Source organism: Poeciliopsis prolifica, unplaced genomic scaffold (genome assembly GCF_027474105.1).
Source record: "Poeciliopsis prolifica strain line A6 unplaced genomic scaffold, Auburn_PproV2 SCAFFOLD010, whole genome shotgun sequence".
In the NCBI taxonomy this organism is placed as follows: Eukaryota; Metazoa; Chordata; class Actinopteri; order Cyprinodontiformes; family Poeciliidae; genus Poeciliopsis; species Poeciliopsis prolifica.
This window is the reverse complement of record NW_026562385.1, coordinates 14,359,264-14,377,795: the sequence shown is the minus strand read 5'-3', so window position 1 is coordinate 14,377,795 and position 18,532 is coordinate 14,359,264. Positions and strand designations below refer to the sequence as shown.

The window sequence follows — 18,532 nt, the reverse complement described above, 5'->3', positions numbered from 1 at the left end:
AGCTGCACAGTGGTGAAGTTGGTGTTAGATAATGGATGGTCAGATATTTAACAGGACGGTCGGCATTATCAAAAACTTGCTGGATAAATTCCTTATTATAGCCTGTTACTGTTATTATTACTGAAACCCATATCAATATCATAAAGGTCTCAATTATTTATCAAGGTGTCTAAGATGAGAGAAAACATATTCTACACCATGTAGCTTGGTGTCCTCTATTTACATGTTGCCAAGCACCAGAGCCGGTCCAGCCCTTTTGGGATCCCAAGCAGATTTTCATCGGGCCCCACCATATTAACCTGTCATTCCAGAGATTCTCTATGTATGTTACATAGTTACTATCATTAATGTTGTTTGTAACTAGCTTATTTTACCTTAATCACATCCTCTGATGGATGATGTTGTGCACACTGTGAGCTTTAAGATTAAATTTGTGAAAATGTGCACATTTAATGCAATATTAAACAAATTAAATATATATATACAAAATAAATTCTTTAAACATTTAATGACATTTCATTAATTATTTAATTATGTATTTTTTGTTTAATTATGTCACTTTTGACCCAAGGTTTAAATGGCAGAATCTGGTAACTTTGGTGAAAGGAGAGAGGAGAGATTTCATTGGATTAGACAGCTATCCTTCAAGAAAATTAGGTCGACAAAAAATATTTTGATTTTTTCGGTTAAGTTATTAGCCCTGAGCCGTGAATTGCAACGGCCAACAAGGCGTTGCCAATTACTCCAGATGGCCTGTCAACCTATGAAGCTGGCTTGCCCTTACACAGGCAAACTAATGTGGGACTGTGAACACGTCCTTTGGAGAGTCACGGAAGTAACGGTAAGAGTGGACTCAACCTTCCCACTTTGGAAAAGCCATGCAGATAGCAAAAACTAATTCCACACTAACATGCTTTATTAAAGACCACTGACAAAGATTATTTTTGGCTGCGACATTACCCCTCTCAGCATGCTGTAAAACATGCTTGATTGCAATACCAAGAATAAGTCATTTCCTCCTTATATGTCATCTTCAGATATGAATCACGGTCTGGTTAACAGTGGACACTGGTTAATGTGGTCGTTGAGGGTTTCAAACTGAAAAGGCTATAGCCCAATAGAGTGTAAGTGTGTGCTCCTCTGATATTGGAACAGGCTCATCCTGTAGCGTACTGCACAGTGCTGCAGGCTTCTCTCAATAGACCGACACAGCACATTAGCTCTGCACCAGAGAAAGAGGCAGAGATAAGTGGGGAGGGGAAGGTATACGCTTTTGTGTGTATATGTGTATGTGTTAATGCATGGAGGGGAGGGGATGTTATGATGATGACGTTGAAGACTGATTGATAGGGAAAAAGGATGTAATATTTGAGAAAAGTAGAGTGGAAAAAAATGTGGAAAGTCTAATGAACTGATGGTCTGCAGTATTTTCTGCATTTTCTGTGGTGCTCAGCAGATACTCGTTCTGCTCCTGGTCTCCCCCCTCCTCTTCGGTTAGTGGTACAGGGACAATCTTGGAAAGAAAAAAGAGAGAGAATGTTTAGTGGGCATAAAGAGCTGTTCCTTTCTCCTTTTGCTGTGCTCTAATTAAGTAAAGTGCTTTAGTAGATTGAAAGATAGTGGGAAGTGATGCGGAGTAGAGGGGTAAAAGGACACGAAAGTGTTTTCGTAATCAAAACTTACTTTAATGTAAGATAAACAAATTTTGCTTAAATTATGTCAAGACTTCATAATTTTTATAAATTTATGAATAAACATGAATGTTTTCTCCAATAATGTTTACATGTACATGGTCAAATGATTGATTTCTCCAAAATAACAGCACATGTCAACTTTCTAATCTAAACAAAATTTCCAGAATTATTTCAATAGAAAAAATGTTTCATGAACATGGGATGTAGCACTTTTCAAACTGGCAACATTCGACTAAACCACTGAATGACTGGTATTAGTTAAAAACACAATTCAAAACCAGTCATTTAAGAAAAAATTTTTTAGTGTGGTTATGTTGACGTTTGTAAAATTCACTTTACTTGAATTGAATCTGAATTGTATTGTATTGTTTTTAGACATTTTTTGGAATTAATTTGAATGAATGATAAATGAAATTGACAAATTCTTTCAAACATCCATTACCTTTGCGGATTCAGGAGGGGTGAACAAATCTACTGCTTGGCAGTTTGTGATCAGGTAGTCATCAGAAGATTCATCGGTGGTGTGCGGTCTTACCTTCGGGTACATGGTATTTCTGGGCAACTTCTTGAAAAGGATGCAGTAAAACAAAGGAAAACACGGTGCTACTGAACAAAAAGCTGCATTAGGCTTACTCATCAAACAACATGAAATCTGTCATTTCTCTCTTCCTCTCTCTCCGTGTGTGTGTGTGTGTGTGTGTGTGTGTGTGTGTGTGTGCGTGTGTGTGTGTGTGTAGGCTACTGTGTGTGTGCTGTCTTAGAAACACAATGACCAAACTCCTCCTCTTTTCGTGAATTCTGCTGCCCTGTTTTTTTCATTGGCACTGTCCTGACTGAGTGCTGAGCAAGGAACAACGGTGAATGAGGGAGAGCATCATCCACAGCAGTTGGGCGCAGGACCGAAGCATGCCCCAGGGCAGCCATGACTTGCTCGGCTTCAGACAGCGAAAAGATTGTGATAAACTGCGGCGGGATCCGACACGAAACCTACCGGAGCACTTTGAAGACATTGCCCGGGACGCGTTTGTCTTGGCTGACCGAGCCCGATGCCTTCAGCAACTTCGATTACGACCCTAAGTCGGACGAATTCTTTTTCGACCGCCATCCAGCTACCTTTGCTTTCATCCTAAATTACTACCGCACCGGTAAGCTCCATTGTCCAAACGATGTCTGCGGACCATTATTTGAAGAGGAGCTCGCCTTTTGGGGCATTGATGAGACTGACGTGGAGGCGTGCTGCTGGATGAACTACAGGCAGCACCGGGACGCAGAGGAAGCCTTGGACAGCTTTGAGACTCCGGAGCCAGACGTACCTGAGGATGACCCGGCGCTCACCGGCGGAGTGGATGGAGACCTAAAGCGGCTTTGCATGCAGGAGGACGGCCGTAAAGCGACTTGGTGGGAAGTATGGCAGCCCAGAATGTGGGCGCTGTTCGAGGACCCTTACTCCTCCAAGTACGCCCGGGTGAGTGACTGGACAGAACTCAAGATCTACTAAAAAATATATGTTAAACTCCTGGAGTCGCCAGTTTGAAAGATTTCGAAACTGACACACTTTCATTAAACAATTCAGTGGTTGTAAGAATGTACTCATGAAGTAGTTCAGATTCTTTCTTTGTCACTCATGTTTTTCCATTCATGTGCAGTAGCATTGTTCGATTGATTACACAGTGGGACATTTTTCCTTTTTTTTTTTCTTTTTATGGTTGGGATGACTGAGGTGCATTGTCGTTATAAGGTAAAAGTCGAGGTAATATATTTCTTAAAATATTCTGTTTGATTCTTCAGACTATATGCCTGGTAATCTAATAGGTCAATGTATGTTTTCTTTGGTATCTGAGCTAAAATGTTTTTTAGTCTTTTTGGCTTCTGATGCTGAAAAACAGAAATTGATAAACTGATAAAACAATATTTTAAAGAAATAGCCCTTGCATCTGTTATACTGATACTGGCAACTTTAAATTATACAATTAAATTTTGTTTATGGATTTATTAATAAAACAAAAATATAATTTGTTGTTTTATTAATTATAATTAATAAATAATTAAATTAAATTAATGTCAAACTACAGTGTATGTAAAAATATTTAAGTGATATGTAGATTTCTTCCTGAGGAAAGATCTCAGGATCTTTGTATTGCAAAACAACACTTCTGACTTCTGTTTATTGCATTCGTCTGTGCATAGCAAAGCAATGAATGCAGAGTGGTGGATTGCATGGGGAAGTACAGAGACATACTGTTACTAGTGAACGCTAATGCGTTCACTAGTAAACATATTTCTTCTTGTCTTTCTTATTTTCCTGACAACATTTGGACCAACCCAAACGTAAAAGTCCGTCCACAGAGATACACTGATCACCCCTTCCTGTTGGTATCTCTTCATGGGCGAGATTAATTAAGCAGTTTGTCCTTAAATCTCACATGTTAGAAAACTGGGTAGCATACACATTTGAGTGAGTTTGACAAAGGCAACATGGCTATGGCAAGAAAACAGGACAGTTTCTGTGGGATGTCTCTGGATTGCAGTGCACAGAGCTGATCAAAACGGATCTAGGGAAAAGAACACAAGTGAACCTGTGACAGAATGATGGTGCATTTATGCTGGTTGCAGGGTGGAAGCTGTTTGTTCTGATCCAATAAATGAGTTATTGTAGCTCAACTTACTTGAGAAGAAAATTATGGTGCATTATGTATTTTGACAGTGCACTGCAGTTTGTTGCATATGATGCTGCATAAAAGTAGAGGCCAGCCAAGGTGCTTATGATGACATCTGACTGATGTCAAAAATGAACCACCAATAAATGGAAGGTAATGGCTTGTTCAGTGAATGATGTTTTCTTTTGTATCACATGGATAGCTGTTTGGGCCCACATTGCTTCCTTAAGGAACATATGTCAAAGGATCTGCTATGGCAAGAAAGCAGTGTGATATTTTGGGCAATGTTATGCTGGAAATCCTTGCCATCCATTCATATCTTACTTTTTCATTTATATGTTGAGCTTTTCTGCTAAACTCATTCCTCAACAGGTTTAGTTCAACAAAAAGCTCAGGATCTATCTCTCCTCCTACACAATTTTGACCAACAGCTTTCTATCATACCTCAAATATGTCACCTTTCAGCTCATGGGTTCTGCTACTTCTTAATATAGCCAGAGCATTCTGGTGATCACTTTGTCTCCCAATTCTGTCTATCTGTCTCTAGAAGTTAACTATCTTTAGTTCAGCTTAAAAAGCTGAACTGTAACAATGCCGCTGGTACAGAGGTGTTAGCCAGGTCATGAAGGGCTTTGTGGAGCAGATCTGTGGGTTTCTATCCTGACCCCAGATAATCCTGCCTTGTCCAGCACCAAAGACAATCATTCAGTCCCTAATGACCTTAGACTTGTTGACCTAGACAGAATCCTATTTTTTGAATAAGAAAACAAGTACCTCTCACCACCCACTGCAGTTTGCATTTTACCTTGAGGCTGAAGTCTAAATGCATTATACATCTTCATCAAAATCACTGTGATTTGGATTAAAAAGGTAGCACTGAGGGGATAATTTTGATCTCTCCTGTCCATTTAACACAATCTAGCACTGTTTTGTCATGTCAAAAACTTCAAACTTGACACAATATGATCAAAAATTATGCTAACAGGTGCGTCTTGAAAAATTTGAATAGTGGAAAAAGCTAATTTTAGTTACTCATAGAAAGTTAAACTCATTAAACAGATTTTCTTTATATAAAGTTAAATATTTCAAACCTTTAATCTTTATAATTTTGATGATTATCACTATCTGATAATTTAAACTGGAATCATTGTTGCTAACGCATCATGATATAATATTTTATATTAGTTGATATTGATTAAGTATTGATTAGTCAGTTGTTTTAAAATCTGAAATACTACCAAACTGGTTCTGTGACCTTTCCTGTTATGTTCACCATTTTTCCTACATTGTTTTTTTAAGCAGTTTTGAGGCAGAGTCGCCAAACCGTAAACTACTGCTTTGCAGGTTATTGCTAGGTAACAAAAGGACCTTGCTTTGCTAGCAAGGAGAGGCTGAGTGGCTAAACTCTTTCCTCTGCCTACATGCCCCAGAAAGTAGTGCAGTTCTGAATTGGAGTTATTGTTAACCGTTCCTGCTTTTGTCTACTGACCATAGTTGGAAAACACAGGGGATATATTTCCTCCTGGGCCAAAGTTGGTGCATTCTTTAGGATTAACTCGCTCTTTTGCCCATGATGGGGACGAAGCACATGAAAACACGGTAGCACTGAAGAGATAACTGTTTAATAGTTTCTTTGTCCAACAATAACAGGGCAGACAGACTTTTACTAACTACCAGTGCCATCACATCCCGTCTCTCTTTCGATCCAAAACATACATGTTCCAGCATGCAACGCCCCCTTCTGACCAGAGGACAGAAGGGGGCGTATATTGTGTGTGGGTGAGCACATCTTCCTCACCTCCACACAATACTATATACACAACTTATCACTTATAAAGGAGGTACTTTCCACAACAATATATTGAATATTCTATCAGACAATGTGTCCGTAGTGTCATGTTTTTTTTTATTTATTGTACAGTCCTACTTAGAATATTGCAAAAGATCAATAAAGTTCTTACAGAATTCTGACTTTGTGAATTGCGCTGCTCATGGTGGCACCATGTTTAAGTATCTTTGTTATGCTAGTTCTGATTTGTTCTTTATTTACATTTTTTGGAGTTGAAGCATTACATGTCTAAACAATTATCTCCTCTGGTTTTGGATGCTGTATAACAGGAAGGATTTTTGCTCTTTTATGTTTCACAGGTCTGACTGTATTATTTTTACTACTTGGGTCAGCTGATTAACTGATCTTAAAAGCAGTATTCTGTCCGGTCGCCGATTGCAATCTGTATAAAACCTGACCTGACGATTCCAATTTTGTCTGATACCAATTGTTTTTGTCTGAAATATTGCTAATTATGGCAAGAAATTAGGGTATTATTACTGAAAGCCATCGCTAAATTATTTTAAGTAACTTAAAATATTCAAAAATTCAAAATATCTGTGAGACAAAATGAAGGAACTCGGCACCGATAAATTGGCTGACCAATAAATCGGAAAAAGTGATGGTACAACAAAACTCACAGGTAGCTAGAGTAACACAAAACCAAGAACCAAAACCAAAGGCAGCCTAACAGGGGTAAGAGAGATAAAACAGGAAAAACCAGCAAGGAGTGACTAAAAATTGGTTGCTGGACTATAATAGCCAACAATTATTGAAATAGAAGCATACTTTTATTATATCAATTTTGCTCACACTATTAATGCAGTGATGATATATGTTCAAATACAGTGGAACACTTGTATCAGTGTAAGCATCAGGTGGAATGAAAGACTGCACCATAGCACAAAACCCCTAAGGACTGTCGATGATAACAGATCCTTTGCTGTAAAAGATTTAGAATAAATTTTTCTAATTAGTTTCAGCATTTCTGAGTTATGAGGATTCTTTAGTATCACTAGTTTAACAGTATTGTTTTGAGCTTGAAACACATAATAAATAGTTCTTGCTATTTCTCATATTTCAAAATATTTATGACTAAAGCTCTCCTGTCTGGTGGAGAGACCGGATCCAGAACACCAAAATAAATTTGATGGTCCAATTCTTTACGCTCTTAAAAGTACTTATTCAAAGTACTTTTAAATAAGACTATTTGCAAAGGTAGTTTGCTTTTGCAAATAATAAAGTTCCTTATAGCTTTAATGATTGACAGGTCATCTTCCATGGAGGAAGGAAATAAAGTAAACTAAGCAGCTGGTTAGGATCTTCAAAGTATATAGAAGAAGAAATCCAATAGCATTCATCTTTGACTCATCTGTGTCTGTCAAGGGAAAAAAAGCATGACATTTTTATCACAATCAAACGCCATTCACTCCTTTCTACTCTTTTGACTGCTAATAGGAGTAAGTATTTAACTTGTATAACATTGAGTGACATAGAAATGTGAATTTTGTCATAGGTTTAACAACTTTTGACATGTTTTTAGCCAGTATAGTTAAACTCTTTTTAGCCAGTATAGTTAAGCTTTGTTTGACTTTATCAATGTGAAATGAACCATTTAAGCCATCATATCTATATAAGCTGTTTATTTGACCTTACTTGAGTTATGGCTGAATGTATCATATGATTTTTTTATGTTCATTTGTTTGCAGTGTTTTTTTAATATGTTGATATTTTTTTTCTTGGAAAATGCCTACACATGACTTGATATTTTCAACAAATGCGAAACATCTTCCCATGATAGTGTAGTAATTCTTTTTGGCCATATGATGAAGCCATATCCACATTTATTTTGGCCAGAAACTTGTCTAAACCTTGACATGCATTGCAAAGGGACGTTACAGGTCAAGCAAGAAACATATTGTAACTGTATGCAGTTCTAGTTCCCTTTTGGGATCAATAAAGTATTTTTGAATTTGAATTTCAACTTGAACTTATCAAGCAGCAAACACAGATACATAACCAATGTCTTTGTGAGATGTACATGCACAAGCCACACATTATCTTTTGTACACAAAGATGTCTGCGTTCACATCAGTCTCACTGTGCGCTCAACACAAACCACTAAATGTGAGACTATAAGATTAATTATTTGCAATTCATTCTGAGCCACACAACTAGCTTTATTGGTTGCGTGGCTCAACCAGTAAAGCCACACAGCCAATGAATATATGATAAATGAACCTTATAGTAGTTCATTGTATCTGTATAAAGTACAGGTTTTTTGGCCACAGTATGATATATGCAAATCATAATATGGCATAAAAACCACAGTATGACACTTTGTTTGACCAATGTCAAACCAGTTTTCAGGCATGTTTGTTCTTCACCAATGTAAGTAGCTCTTTCGATTACATATCCTGTGATATTGTTTCTTATTTTAAATTGAAATGATATTAGTTCTGCCTGGGAATGTTTTTTTTTGTTTTGTTTTGTTTTTAAAAAACAATAAAAAAATTAAAAAAATAAAACCAAAACATTATTTAAGTAATTCTAAGGAACAATGTCCAATAACTTGCCAGGTTGTGCAACTCTTAGGATTCAAACCTTCTCACATAGATAATGGTAAAGGTGAGTTTGATTTCTCAAAATGTTAAAATAAAAGGGAACACTTAAAATCTAATAAACACATCGGAGCTCAGACAGACAGAGTCACTGCAGTTTTATGCTGAATTGGTGATACAGAAATAAAAAGTTTGAATTGATGTTGATGTTGAATTGATTTTAAGACATTTTAAGTCTTAAAATGTTTTAAGACTTAAAACATTTTAAGTCTTAAAGCCTTAAAATCTTTTGATTCTATGAGAAAAATTTAAGTAAACTTTATATACATTATTTACAGTTCTTAAATTTTGTTATGGCAACTATATGCATTCTTGTATGTTCTCCAATATGTAGAGTTTTTTTTCTTACTTTCCTGTCCAGCATAAGTTTGAATTACTTGCTGACATTTCCATTACGTTTTATGACTGAAGGCGCTTACGACTCTTAATATACTTTTGCCATCTAGCGAGTTAGCTTTTTGTGTCTATCATGGGTAAGAGGAAATTTATTGCCAGTTGGCTGGATGGCATTCGTCTCCAACCACAGGCTGTCTTGTGTTGCCAACACATACAAGGCTAGGTACATTCTGTGCAAAAACACTTTTAAGCTCAGCATAGTGGGGGTTAAGACTGTATAGCCATATGCAGGGAAGCACAAAACCACTGCCAAAAGCCACATACAGACCTCAGAAATGTCAACTTTTACTATATTTGATTGTAATATAGCATGTTCCCCCAACCGTCACCTATATTTATATTTTCTCTGTCTTAAATTTTATTTAAGGTGGCATTAAACAAAGTTTTAAAATGTTTCAAATGGGACTTGCTGAAACTTTGCACAAATTTTGTAATTTCTGTAAATGATAGGCCATACTAGAAAGCATCGGCTCGAGGAGCCAGTGCTTTGCAGGGAATCAGAAGAGCCAATTCCTATGGAGGGAGAACCGACTTTTTAAATCTTTCAGCTCTCATCATCATCCACTCCATCTTGGTAACATCAGTCCTTCAAAGATCTGTTGATAGATCACTATGCCAACAATAAAAAAGTGTTTTGATTGTTAGCATGTCAAAATATTAAATCATACCTTTATGTGAAAATAAAAGGGAACACTGCATAGCTAAATAAAAATTGGGTTTGATTGAATACATTTAGTATTAGGCTCTTAAAACTGCGTCACACAACAATACATATACTTTACTGATCTCACAGTGGGGAAATTTACTGGTCACTCATACTTTATACACTCACATTATTACACATAACAGCATAACAGGTACTTTATTTCACTTGAGGAATTGTTCTTTGCTCCAGCACTATTGATGAATAAATGTCTCCCATGCTGCTCTGCATTTGTCAGTGACTGGACAAAGTAACCTTGTCAGAGTCTGCATGCGTTTAGTTCAGACTTTTGTACCCACCTATGTGTGCCACCTTGTGCTGTCAACATGAAAACAATTTGTTAAATGTACAACATGGAGACAAGTGGTTTACAATAGTAGTTTATTAAAGGATTTCGCACTTAGTTTTAGAAGGAAGAAAAAGAAGCAATCAGTTGTCAGATGTAGTTTAGGCATGTAGTTCATATGACACCTTTTTAAAACGTTGTATTTTTGTGCTTTCTTTTTATGTTTTCTTTCTCTTCCTCCCTGGAATTAGCAGTGAGTCCTTATGATTTTCACAGTGAAAAGTGAGAGCTGCATAGCCCAATATCTTTATGAAGTCCCTTCAAGCAAGTATCCACTGCATGTCTTTCTCCTCCCTGGACAAACCCCAACCCTTAGCCCCCCATTCTGCTTGTGCTATAGCGTAATACTGCAGTCTTCATAGTAGCTGACTGCGCTCTAGAGTGCTGCAGAGAATGAGGAGGAGAGGAACAGAGAGAGGGAGGGAGTGACAGAATGGGAGGTGTTTTAGTTGGAGTAGGAAATTCATGAGTATGAAGCAGTACAAGACTAAAAAAGAGAACAGGATAGGGGTCACTTTCGACTATCCTTTCTTTACACTTGTGCTATGTGTCTTTCATCTTTTCCATTCTAATTTGGGCAAGGAGGAACATTCAGAAGCATTTTGGATCAAATTATACATCTGAGTGTTCAGTTGAATATCCACTGAAGGTAAAAAACCAATGTTTATTTCATCAAAATATTAGAAAGATAAATAAATTTAGATGATACATATTTTTCTTCTCGTCAGTATGAACCCTCATGCTGAACAGTAAAGTCTGCATAATAAAAGACCACATTTAGCCTCCATCTTTTTTATCACAATAGTAGACATAGATTAAAAAAAAAGCTTGCTTTTTTTGCCTCTTTGAAATTTTTTAGTATTGCTCTTCCCCCACCCCTACACCACATGCCTGCTGGTTTTGATGCAACATAAGCAATATATCCACCTGGTTTCCCTTCCCCCATTTTTACATGATAATGCTGCGACAGTGCTCGCTTTGTTGCCAGAGAGGAAAGGGGGTGAGTGTGTGTGGTGATAGGGGTTGGGGGGTGCACTGGTGCTAGAGGACATTTGGTTACATAGCACCAGAGCTATCTTGGTGTCAAGGTATTACTTAATAATAAACATCTAGCATAAGTTTAATTCTTTTTCAGATTTTTTTCAGAGTTTTGGTGGAAGGATCGTACTGCAGAGAAAGATTTAACCTATACAAATTATATCAGTTTCCTGAATATCCCTGCAGATATTCTGGTTATTGTTGCATAATTTATTAATGCTATTTTAGACAACAATCAAGGTTATTAACTCTTCCCTATCTCAACCAACTAATCTCTTGTCTAATTAGTACCAGAAGCACTGGAGAATGGAAATTAACTTAGCATTTGTAGAAGGACTTTCTCCCACTCTGATATTAAAAGACTGACAGTATTTGAAAACTAAAATTGAAATAATTAGGACAATCTTGAATGTATGGGCAACCATTTCTGTAGAATTGACCATTCCTAGCCATAGAACACTAGACCAGCTCTACACACTCAGCTAGGTCCTGTAGGATGTGTAGGAGTTTGCCCAACGGGTCTATACATATAGACCCGTATATAGACCCATATATGGACTTCTCCAAGTCCATGTATGGACTTAGAGAAGTGGGGGTTCTCCGGGAGTATGGGGTTCTAGGCCCTTTGATACGTACTGACAGGTCCCTGGATGACCGGTGTCAGAGTCTGGTCTGCATTGCTGGCAGTAAGTCGGGCTTGTTTCCGGTGAGAGCTGGACTCTGCAAAGGCTGCCTTTTGTCACCAATTTTATTTGTTGCTTTTATGGACAGAATTTCTAGATGCAGCCAACGTTTTGGAGGGGGAAGGGGTGGATCTGTTTTGGTGGCCTTAGGATTGCTTCTCTGCTTTTTGCAGCTGATGTGGTCCTACCGGCTTCATCGTTGCCTCCAAATCTGAGGGCATGATCTTGAGCTGGACTTTTCCAGCTCGAGATCAGGCAGTCTAGCCTTTGGTAGACTGCCTTCTCTAGGTCAGGGAGGATGTCCTGCCCCAAGTATAGGAGTTTAAGTATCTTGGGATCTTGTTCACGAATGAGGGAAAAGTGGAGCAGGAGATTGACAGACAGATTGTACCACTCTGTCGTGGTGAAGAGAGAGCTGATGCAAAAGAGTGAAGCTCTCGATTTACCGGTCGATCTACGTTCCTATCCTCATCTATGGTCATGAGATTTGGGCCGTGAATGAATGAAGAAGGTCATGGATACAAGCAGTCAAAATTAGTTTTCTCCGCAGTGTGTCTGGGCTCTCTCTTAAAGATAGGGTGAGAAGCTCAGTCATTTGGGAGGAACTCAGAGTAGAGCTGCAGTTCCTTCACTTTGAAAGGAAAATCTGGTGCACACTTTCGTTTTCAGTAGGTTTTTATAAGGTTGATTTTGCTGGTGTCTGTAAGGCTGCTGCAGCATAATTTAAAATGAAGTCAGAGTCATGGCCAAGATCAGGATAAAGGATTATATTACAACAACTCCTAAATTTCTGGACTGGCTTCTTTTGTGATAGATTTTAAATTCTGTTTTTGGTCTAAAAAGCATTTTGGGCCAAAGCACATTTCAAAGTTGCTTGCAAAGTTGAACTATGGAAGCACCTCACATAATCAGAGACTTCAGTATTCCCAGGACAGAGGTCTAGTCTGCAGCTAAGAAAACACTTCATAAAACCTGAAATTATCAGAAACTGTTGGTTCTTTTAAGTTCAGAAAACACTTTTGTTCACTGATCATAGATACTCAGTGACAAACTGTTTGCTTGATCTTTGATTGTGAGTGATTAAATAATTGATTTTAAGGTATAATTCTGTCAGGATTAGTCAGGAGAGCGGTGGCGATGAGGCGATGAGGGCAGGAGTCTCAGGATGTAGTGAAAAATAATAATTTATTGTGAGGGTGTCAGGGGAAAAACAAAAGCCTGCAACACCGAACACAACAAGAACAAACAAAAACACTAGAAAAACTTCAAATACTAGAAAAACTCGAAACTTGAAACATTGGAAAAAACACAAAACTAGAAACACTGGAGACTAGAGAACCATGCACATGAACACTGACTAAGACAGACTGATGCACAAACGACAACAAGGAACAGAGGACACAGGAGGGCTTAAATGCATAGAGAGTAATCAAGGAAACGAGAAACACCTCGGGATAATCAGGGGGAAGACAGGACACAGACAACACAACATAGAACACAGCCAGAAACAACACATGACAAATTCACCTCTGTATTTAAATTTTAAATCACATCTTTATTTAAATTTGCCTTTAATTTTACATTTTAACTTTTATTTATGTTTAGTAATTTATGGCATTTATTTTTTGTTGGTCTTTCCTTTGATTTTCTGTGAAGCACTTTGTATTAACAATAGAAAATGAATGAATAAACTCATCTTGCTCTGATCTGATAATAATTTGTTTTCACATTTTACATTTCTTTTAGGTTTGATAGATTTACACAAAAATGCAAACCTGTCATTTTCTATGAGTTTAGGGTCCTGCTGTGAGGTGAAGAGTCCAGAACTCTAATCCACATATTCTCAACCTGCCCTGTTTTAACCAAATTCAGGAAGTATTTCTATACACTGACCTGAATGTCCCTACTGGGGTATTTTGAAAAAACATATGAATAAAAATTTTGAATAAAAAATTCAATTAAAATCTTAGGATACATTACACAGTTGCTAAAATGAAGAAAGTAACTAAAACATTTTAGAGAACAGTGAGAAAGTCTTGATTTGGAGTCAAGCTATAGCACTATTGAATCATTCAAGGTGGATAGAGCAGTCACAATTTTTACCTGAAGTGAGTGATATCATTTAACGGAATAATAATCAATGATAATTTCAAAAGTCAATGGTATTTTAATAAAATGGGAAATTAATTTGCACCATATCTGCATATTAAACAACACATATATTGTTACAAAACAGAGCTTTAGCATTCAGTATCAACAAAGTGCAATGTGTAGTAAAATTAGCAGCCAGACTGATTTTATCCTTTCAAGCAAAACTGTAGAAATAAAGGAACAAGTAGCTGAACATCTCCAAAAAGATGGTAGTCTAAACGTAACATGACAAAGTTTGCCTTTCTCACGCCCTCAACTTTTATGAAAGTTCACAAGCTGGACCTGAGTTCTTCCTGAACTCTTACCAGCCACTTTAGCCTGAAATCTGAAATCAACTACTTCCTTAATTTTCAGCGGCGTCATCAATGTCATATCACACTCAGCACAGCTGTGGTAGCATATGAATTGTAATGTTACCCAGTTCTTTTGTTCTTATGTATGTATTTAAATGAAACACATGAACAAGATGATGTTGATATTCTGTGATCTCAACATCATCTAATGTTTTGAATGTGGGAAAATACTAAAGTGGAATCAAAAACAGGTTGTCCCACTGAAGATTAGAACACACCCCCTCGAGCAGTGTTTTCTCCCCACCCCAGCAAAACTGGTTGAAATTATTACATGAAATTCTTGACAAGCCTCCAATTGCTGCAGAAGTCTGTTAATCATCCACTGCTCGTTTCACTTATTTCAGCCAGTTGTGGAGTAGTAGGACAGGATTCGCTGTCCTTGAGGACCATGGTCCTATAAATGTTCTATACATGTATATCAATTTATGATCCATGTGAAGAGTCATTTTCCTTTGGAGAATATCGCACCAAGATAGTTGTCAATTTTAAAAGCCATGCCGTTTGCTCTGCTTGCACTAGCTCACTGTGACCTGCAAGCACAAGCTACAGTCACAGTTTTAAAGGAATATGTTGAGCATGCCATGAGAATGACATACCTTTGTAAACGAAGAATTATGTGGCGTGTGTGTTACCATCTAACACACGGTGGTCAGGTGCATGACTGTATCAGTGCTGGATCTTGATAAGGTTCATGTACAGTATGTGTTCTACAGTGCACTGGAGAGGAAAAAAAGTACCTGCACAAAAAGAGATATTTATTTTAATTGTAATTTTTTGTTTGGTCCTTTTAAGACTATGTATTTGGTTGGTCAAGTATTTGATAAGACAGGGCTTACCAAGTCTTTAGGGGAAAACTCTAAAAATATGTTGGGTTTTCTTCATGCAAATTTTGAACATTTCTTTGAGAAAGAACTAAACCATTGTCCAGTTAAGGTGCACACTGCTTACGGCATTGTATTGTGTCAGTGTGGATGGACAATTTTATTAGTATTTTAGTCCAAACCATTTTCCCTCACTTTTATCTTTTCAAAAAACAAGACAAAAATGTCGGGTGAAGATATGCCACTATGCCACATACCATCTCAAAAATCTGAGGTCTGTTTCCATGATTATAGGCAATTATGAAAATATTTGTTCATATAAATGAATATAAAATCATTAATTAAAAGGGAGACGTTTTTCAGACAGAAATAAAACTGATATAAAATGTGTACTTTTTTTTGTATGTTTTTTTTCTTCATTTGCAACCATAGCTTAATTTTAGGCCAACTTTCTTTGCTGTATTTGATGAGCTCTACCTTAGTGGAACATCTGCAGAAACTTATTTCTAATTTTATCTTTCTATTTGTGATGTTCTTGTTTTTGGTGTTATATTTAGATTGTTGTGCATAGATTTTTATAGCATCATTCAAAAAGGTGCTAAGAAGATTCAATTGTAACTGTTTTTGTCACTGGGGTTAAAGCAGACAAAGTAACTGAAACAGTTTTTTTTTTTTTTAAAACTCAGCCCACCATCTAAAAAACACACAACTGCAAGCATTCTTTTGACAGTGATTAGATGGTTATACTATGTCACTTATTTGGACAAAATTGTCTCATACAATTATTACACCTACAGGTTCACATCTTGGGCATTTAGGTAAAGACAAGTGTCTTTATTGTGTGTGTGTGTGGGGGGGGGGAGCTTGGGGTTGCATTACAGAACTGCTAAGTACGAGCGAGGAGGCTCACCATCACCTCCCGGCTCACCATCACCACTCAAAAGTCTTAGACAGTCTAAGACAGTCAAGTTCCAGAGGAGGCTGCATGGTCCATGTCCAGACCTGTCATCTTTATCACTTGTGGCAGTGGCAGGAGGTTCATGTGAACCTGGAAACAGCTACATTACAATTTGTGCTATTTTAAAAGTAATTGTATGACTATTGCTGTGTTGAAGTAATGTAATTTATTAGATTTAATAACTTTTTAGATATGTTTACAAATTTGACTGCATATATGTCTCTCAACTATTTTCAAATATGTAAACCTGTCAGTGATTTACAGCAGAACTCAAAAATGATTTATGTCTACTTTCTTTAGAAATTCTTCAAACACATTACATGTTAGCTATTAGTCAAACAGCTGTCATGGCCAGTCAGTCACCTGACTTAGAAATGAGGATCCCTGGAACCCCGATGATTTGAGGATGACACTTGACAAAATCACACCTGACCAATTCAAGTGACTTGTTTCTCCACAAAGAAAATGTCTTGAAGTTGTCATTACAAAAAAGAGACTTTTCTGTTTTACTTTCATCCATTTGTCCTTCCTTCCTTTCTTTTTCCTTTGGCATTGTATCAGATTCTATTATCTTGTGCTATTCTTGTCATCCCAGAGGTAATGTAGTGGTCCTAAATGTCCCTGGAGGTTCATATGCTAAAAAGTGACATGAAAAAGATGGAAAAAAAGGAAGAAGTTAAAACAAAAGAAGAAAGCACCCAGGCTGAGTTAAAAATATAATAACAGAGTTGAATCTGTTTTTACGCATTTATTTATAAATGATCAGATCAGTTTTTAAATGCATTTGGAACTATTATACCATTTTTGTGAAATAATTTATTGTACTGAATGTAAAATAAACTTAACTGCTTTTATCTGATTAACATACATACACATTTTTGCATTTAAAGTGATGGAATATCAATGATATGAGATTGGTTGGGCATTATAAACATCAGGTTACAAACAAAATAGTAAGAAAATTATGCCTTAGGAGAAATAACCCAGGACCTTCCTGCTGCAAGGCAACAGTGCTACCAACTGCACCACTGTGCAGCCCTCTCTATATGGAAAAATGTAGGGGTTATTATCCTTGCTCAATAGTGTTTTTAGTAAAACACTATTTATATTTTATCAAGGGTTGCTATGAAGCTTAGTTAAATCTTTTACACAAGAACAGTGAGGTCTGTTTCTGGTAGACCTTTTCTTATTTTAAAAGTTTTTATTGGCTTTAGTGGTTTTTATTTAAGAGTGGGTAATGAGAGAGGAGGAAGACATGCAGCAAAGGGTCATCAGGCGGGACTTGAACTTGTGTCAGGTGCATTGAGGACTGAGGCCTCCATATATGGGTTGTGCTTTATCCCTGTGCCACCGCAGCACCACACCTTTGGTTTTTATTATAATTTTAATTGCTATGGCATACAGTGATGAAAATCTAGAGTTTAGTGTCCCAGAAAATTAATATTGAAAGAAGATCAATAATAATATTTGAACAGAAATATCAGGCTTCGGAAAAGCATATTCACTACATTCATATAAGTATGCACTGAATACTTATTTGGATGTCCTTTTGCATTGTTGACTTCAGTGCTGTGTGGCATGAAGGCAGTCAGTTGGTGGTTCTGCTTTGATAGCAGCCTTCAAGGATTTTGAATCATTAGGCCTAGTGTCTTCCATGTTCCTATTGACAACATAATATCAAATCTCTATTGGGTTTGAGGCAGACCAGTTTGCTGGCCAGTCAAGTACAGTGTAACACAATGGTCTTGGGACCAGTTGTTGGTACCCTTGACAGCTTGGACAGGTACTGAGTCCTGCTGAAATGTAAAATAAACATCTGCATAAAACTTGGTGGTAGAAGGAAACATGAAGTGATGTAGAATTTCCTGGTAAATGGCTGCATTGACTGCACTTCAGAAAAGACAATGGACTAACACCACCAAGTATAGACGTTAAGGAGAAATAGAATTGGAATTATTTTTCTCCTTAGGCTAGAATTCTTCTGTGTGTTGTGACTCTTGTTGAGCTGTTTCCAACCTCAGGGTACTCCTTGTGAAGCTCCCTCAAATGTTGACCTTCACAAGACAGTGAAGGTCACCTAACATTTAAACATTAAACATGCTATTTATTACTTCTCCTTTTTGTTATTTTTTGAGGTACTGTTTCATTATTTGTAAACCATAATCATAAAAAAATGAAGAAATAAAGGCTTAAAATATTAAACTGTATGTGTAATGAGTCTATATTTTATGCTAGTTTCTTTTTCAGAAATGAGTGATTCTCTTTCATGATTCTCAAACTTAA

General features: G+C 37.0%; 1 protein-coding gene across 3 annotated transcripts in view; it reads left to right on the top strand.

Moving 5' to 3' along the window:
- The first annotated feature begins 2,505 nt into the window (after positions 1-2,505).
- LOC129363558 (potassium voltage-gated channel subfamily C member 1-like) overlaps positions 2,506-18,532 on the top strand; it is a 56,713-nt gene continuing 40,686 nt past the window's right edge. For all 3 annotated transcript variants that reach the window (XM_055035726.1, XM_055035725.1, XM_055035724.1), the window contains exon 1: positions 2,506-3,159. In XM_055035726.1, the coding sequence (XP_054891701.1) occupies positions 2,617-3,159 (543 nt within the window). In that variant the 5' untranslated portion in view covers positions 2,506-2,616. The remainder of the gene's footprint in view (positions 3,160-18,532) is intronic.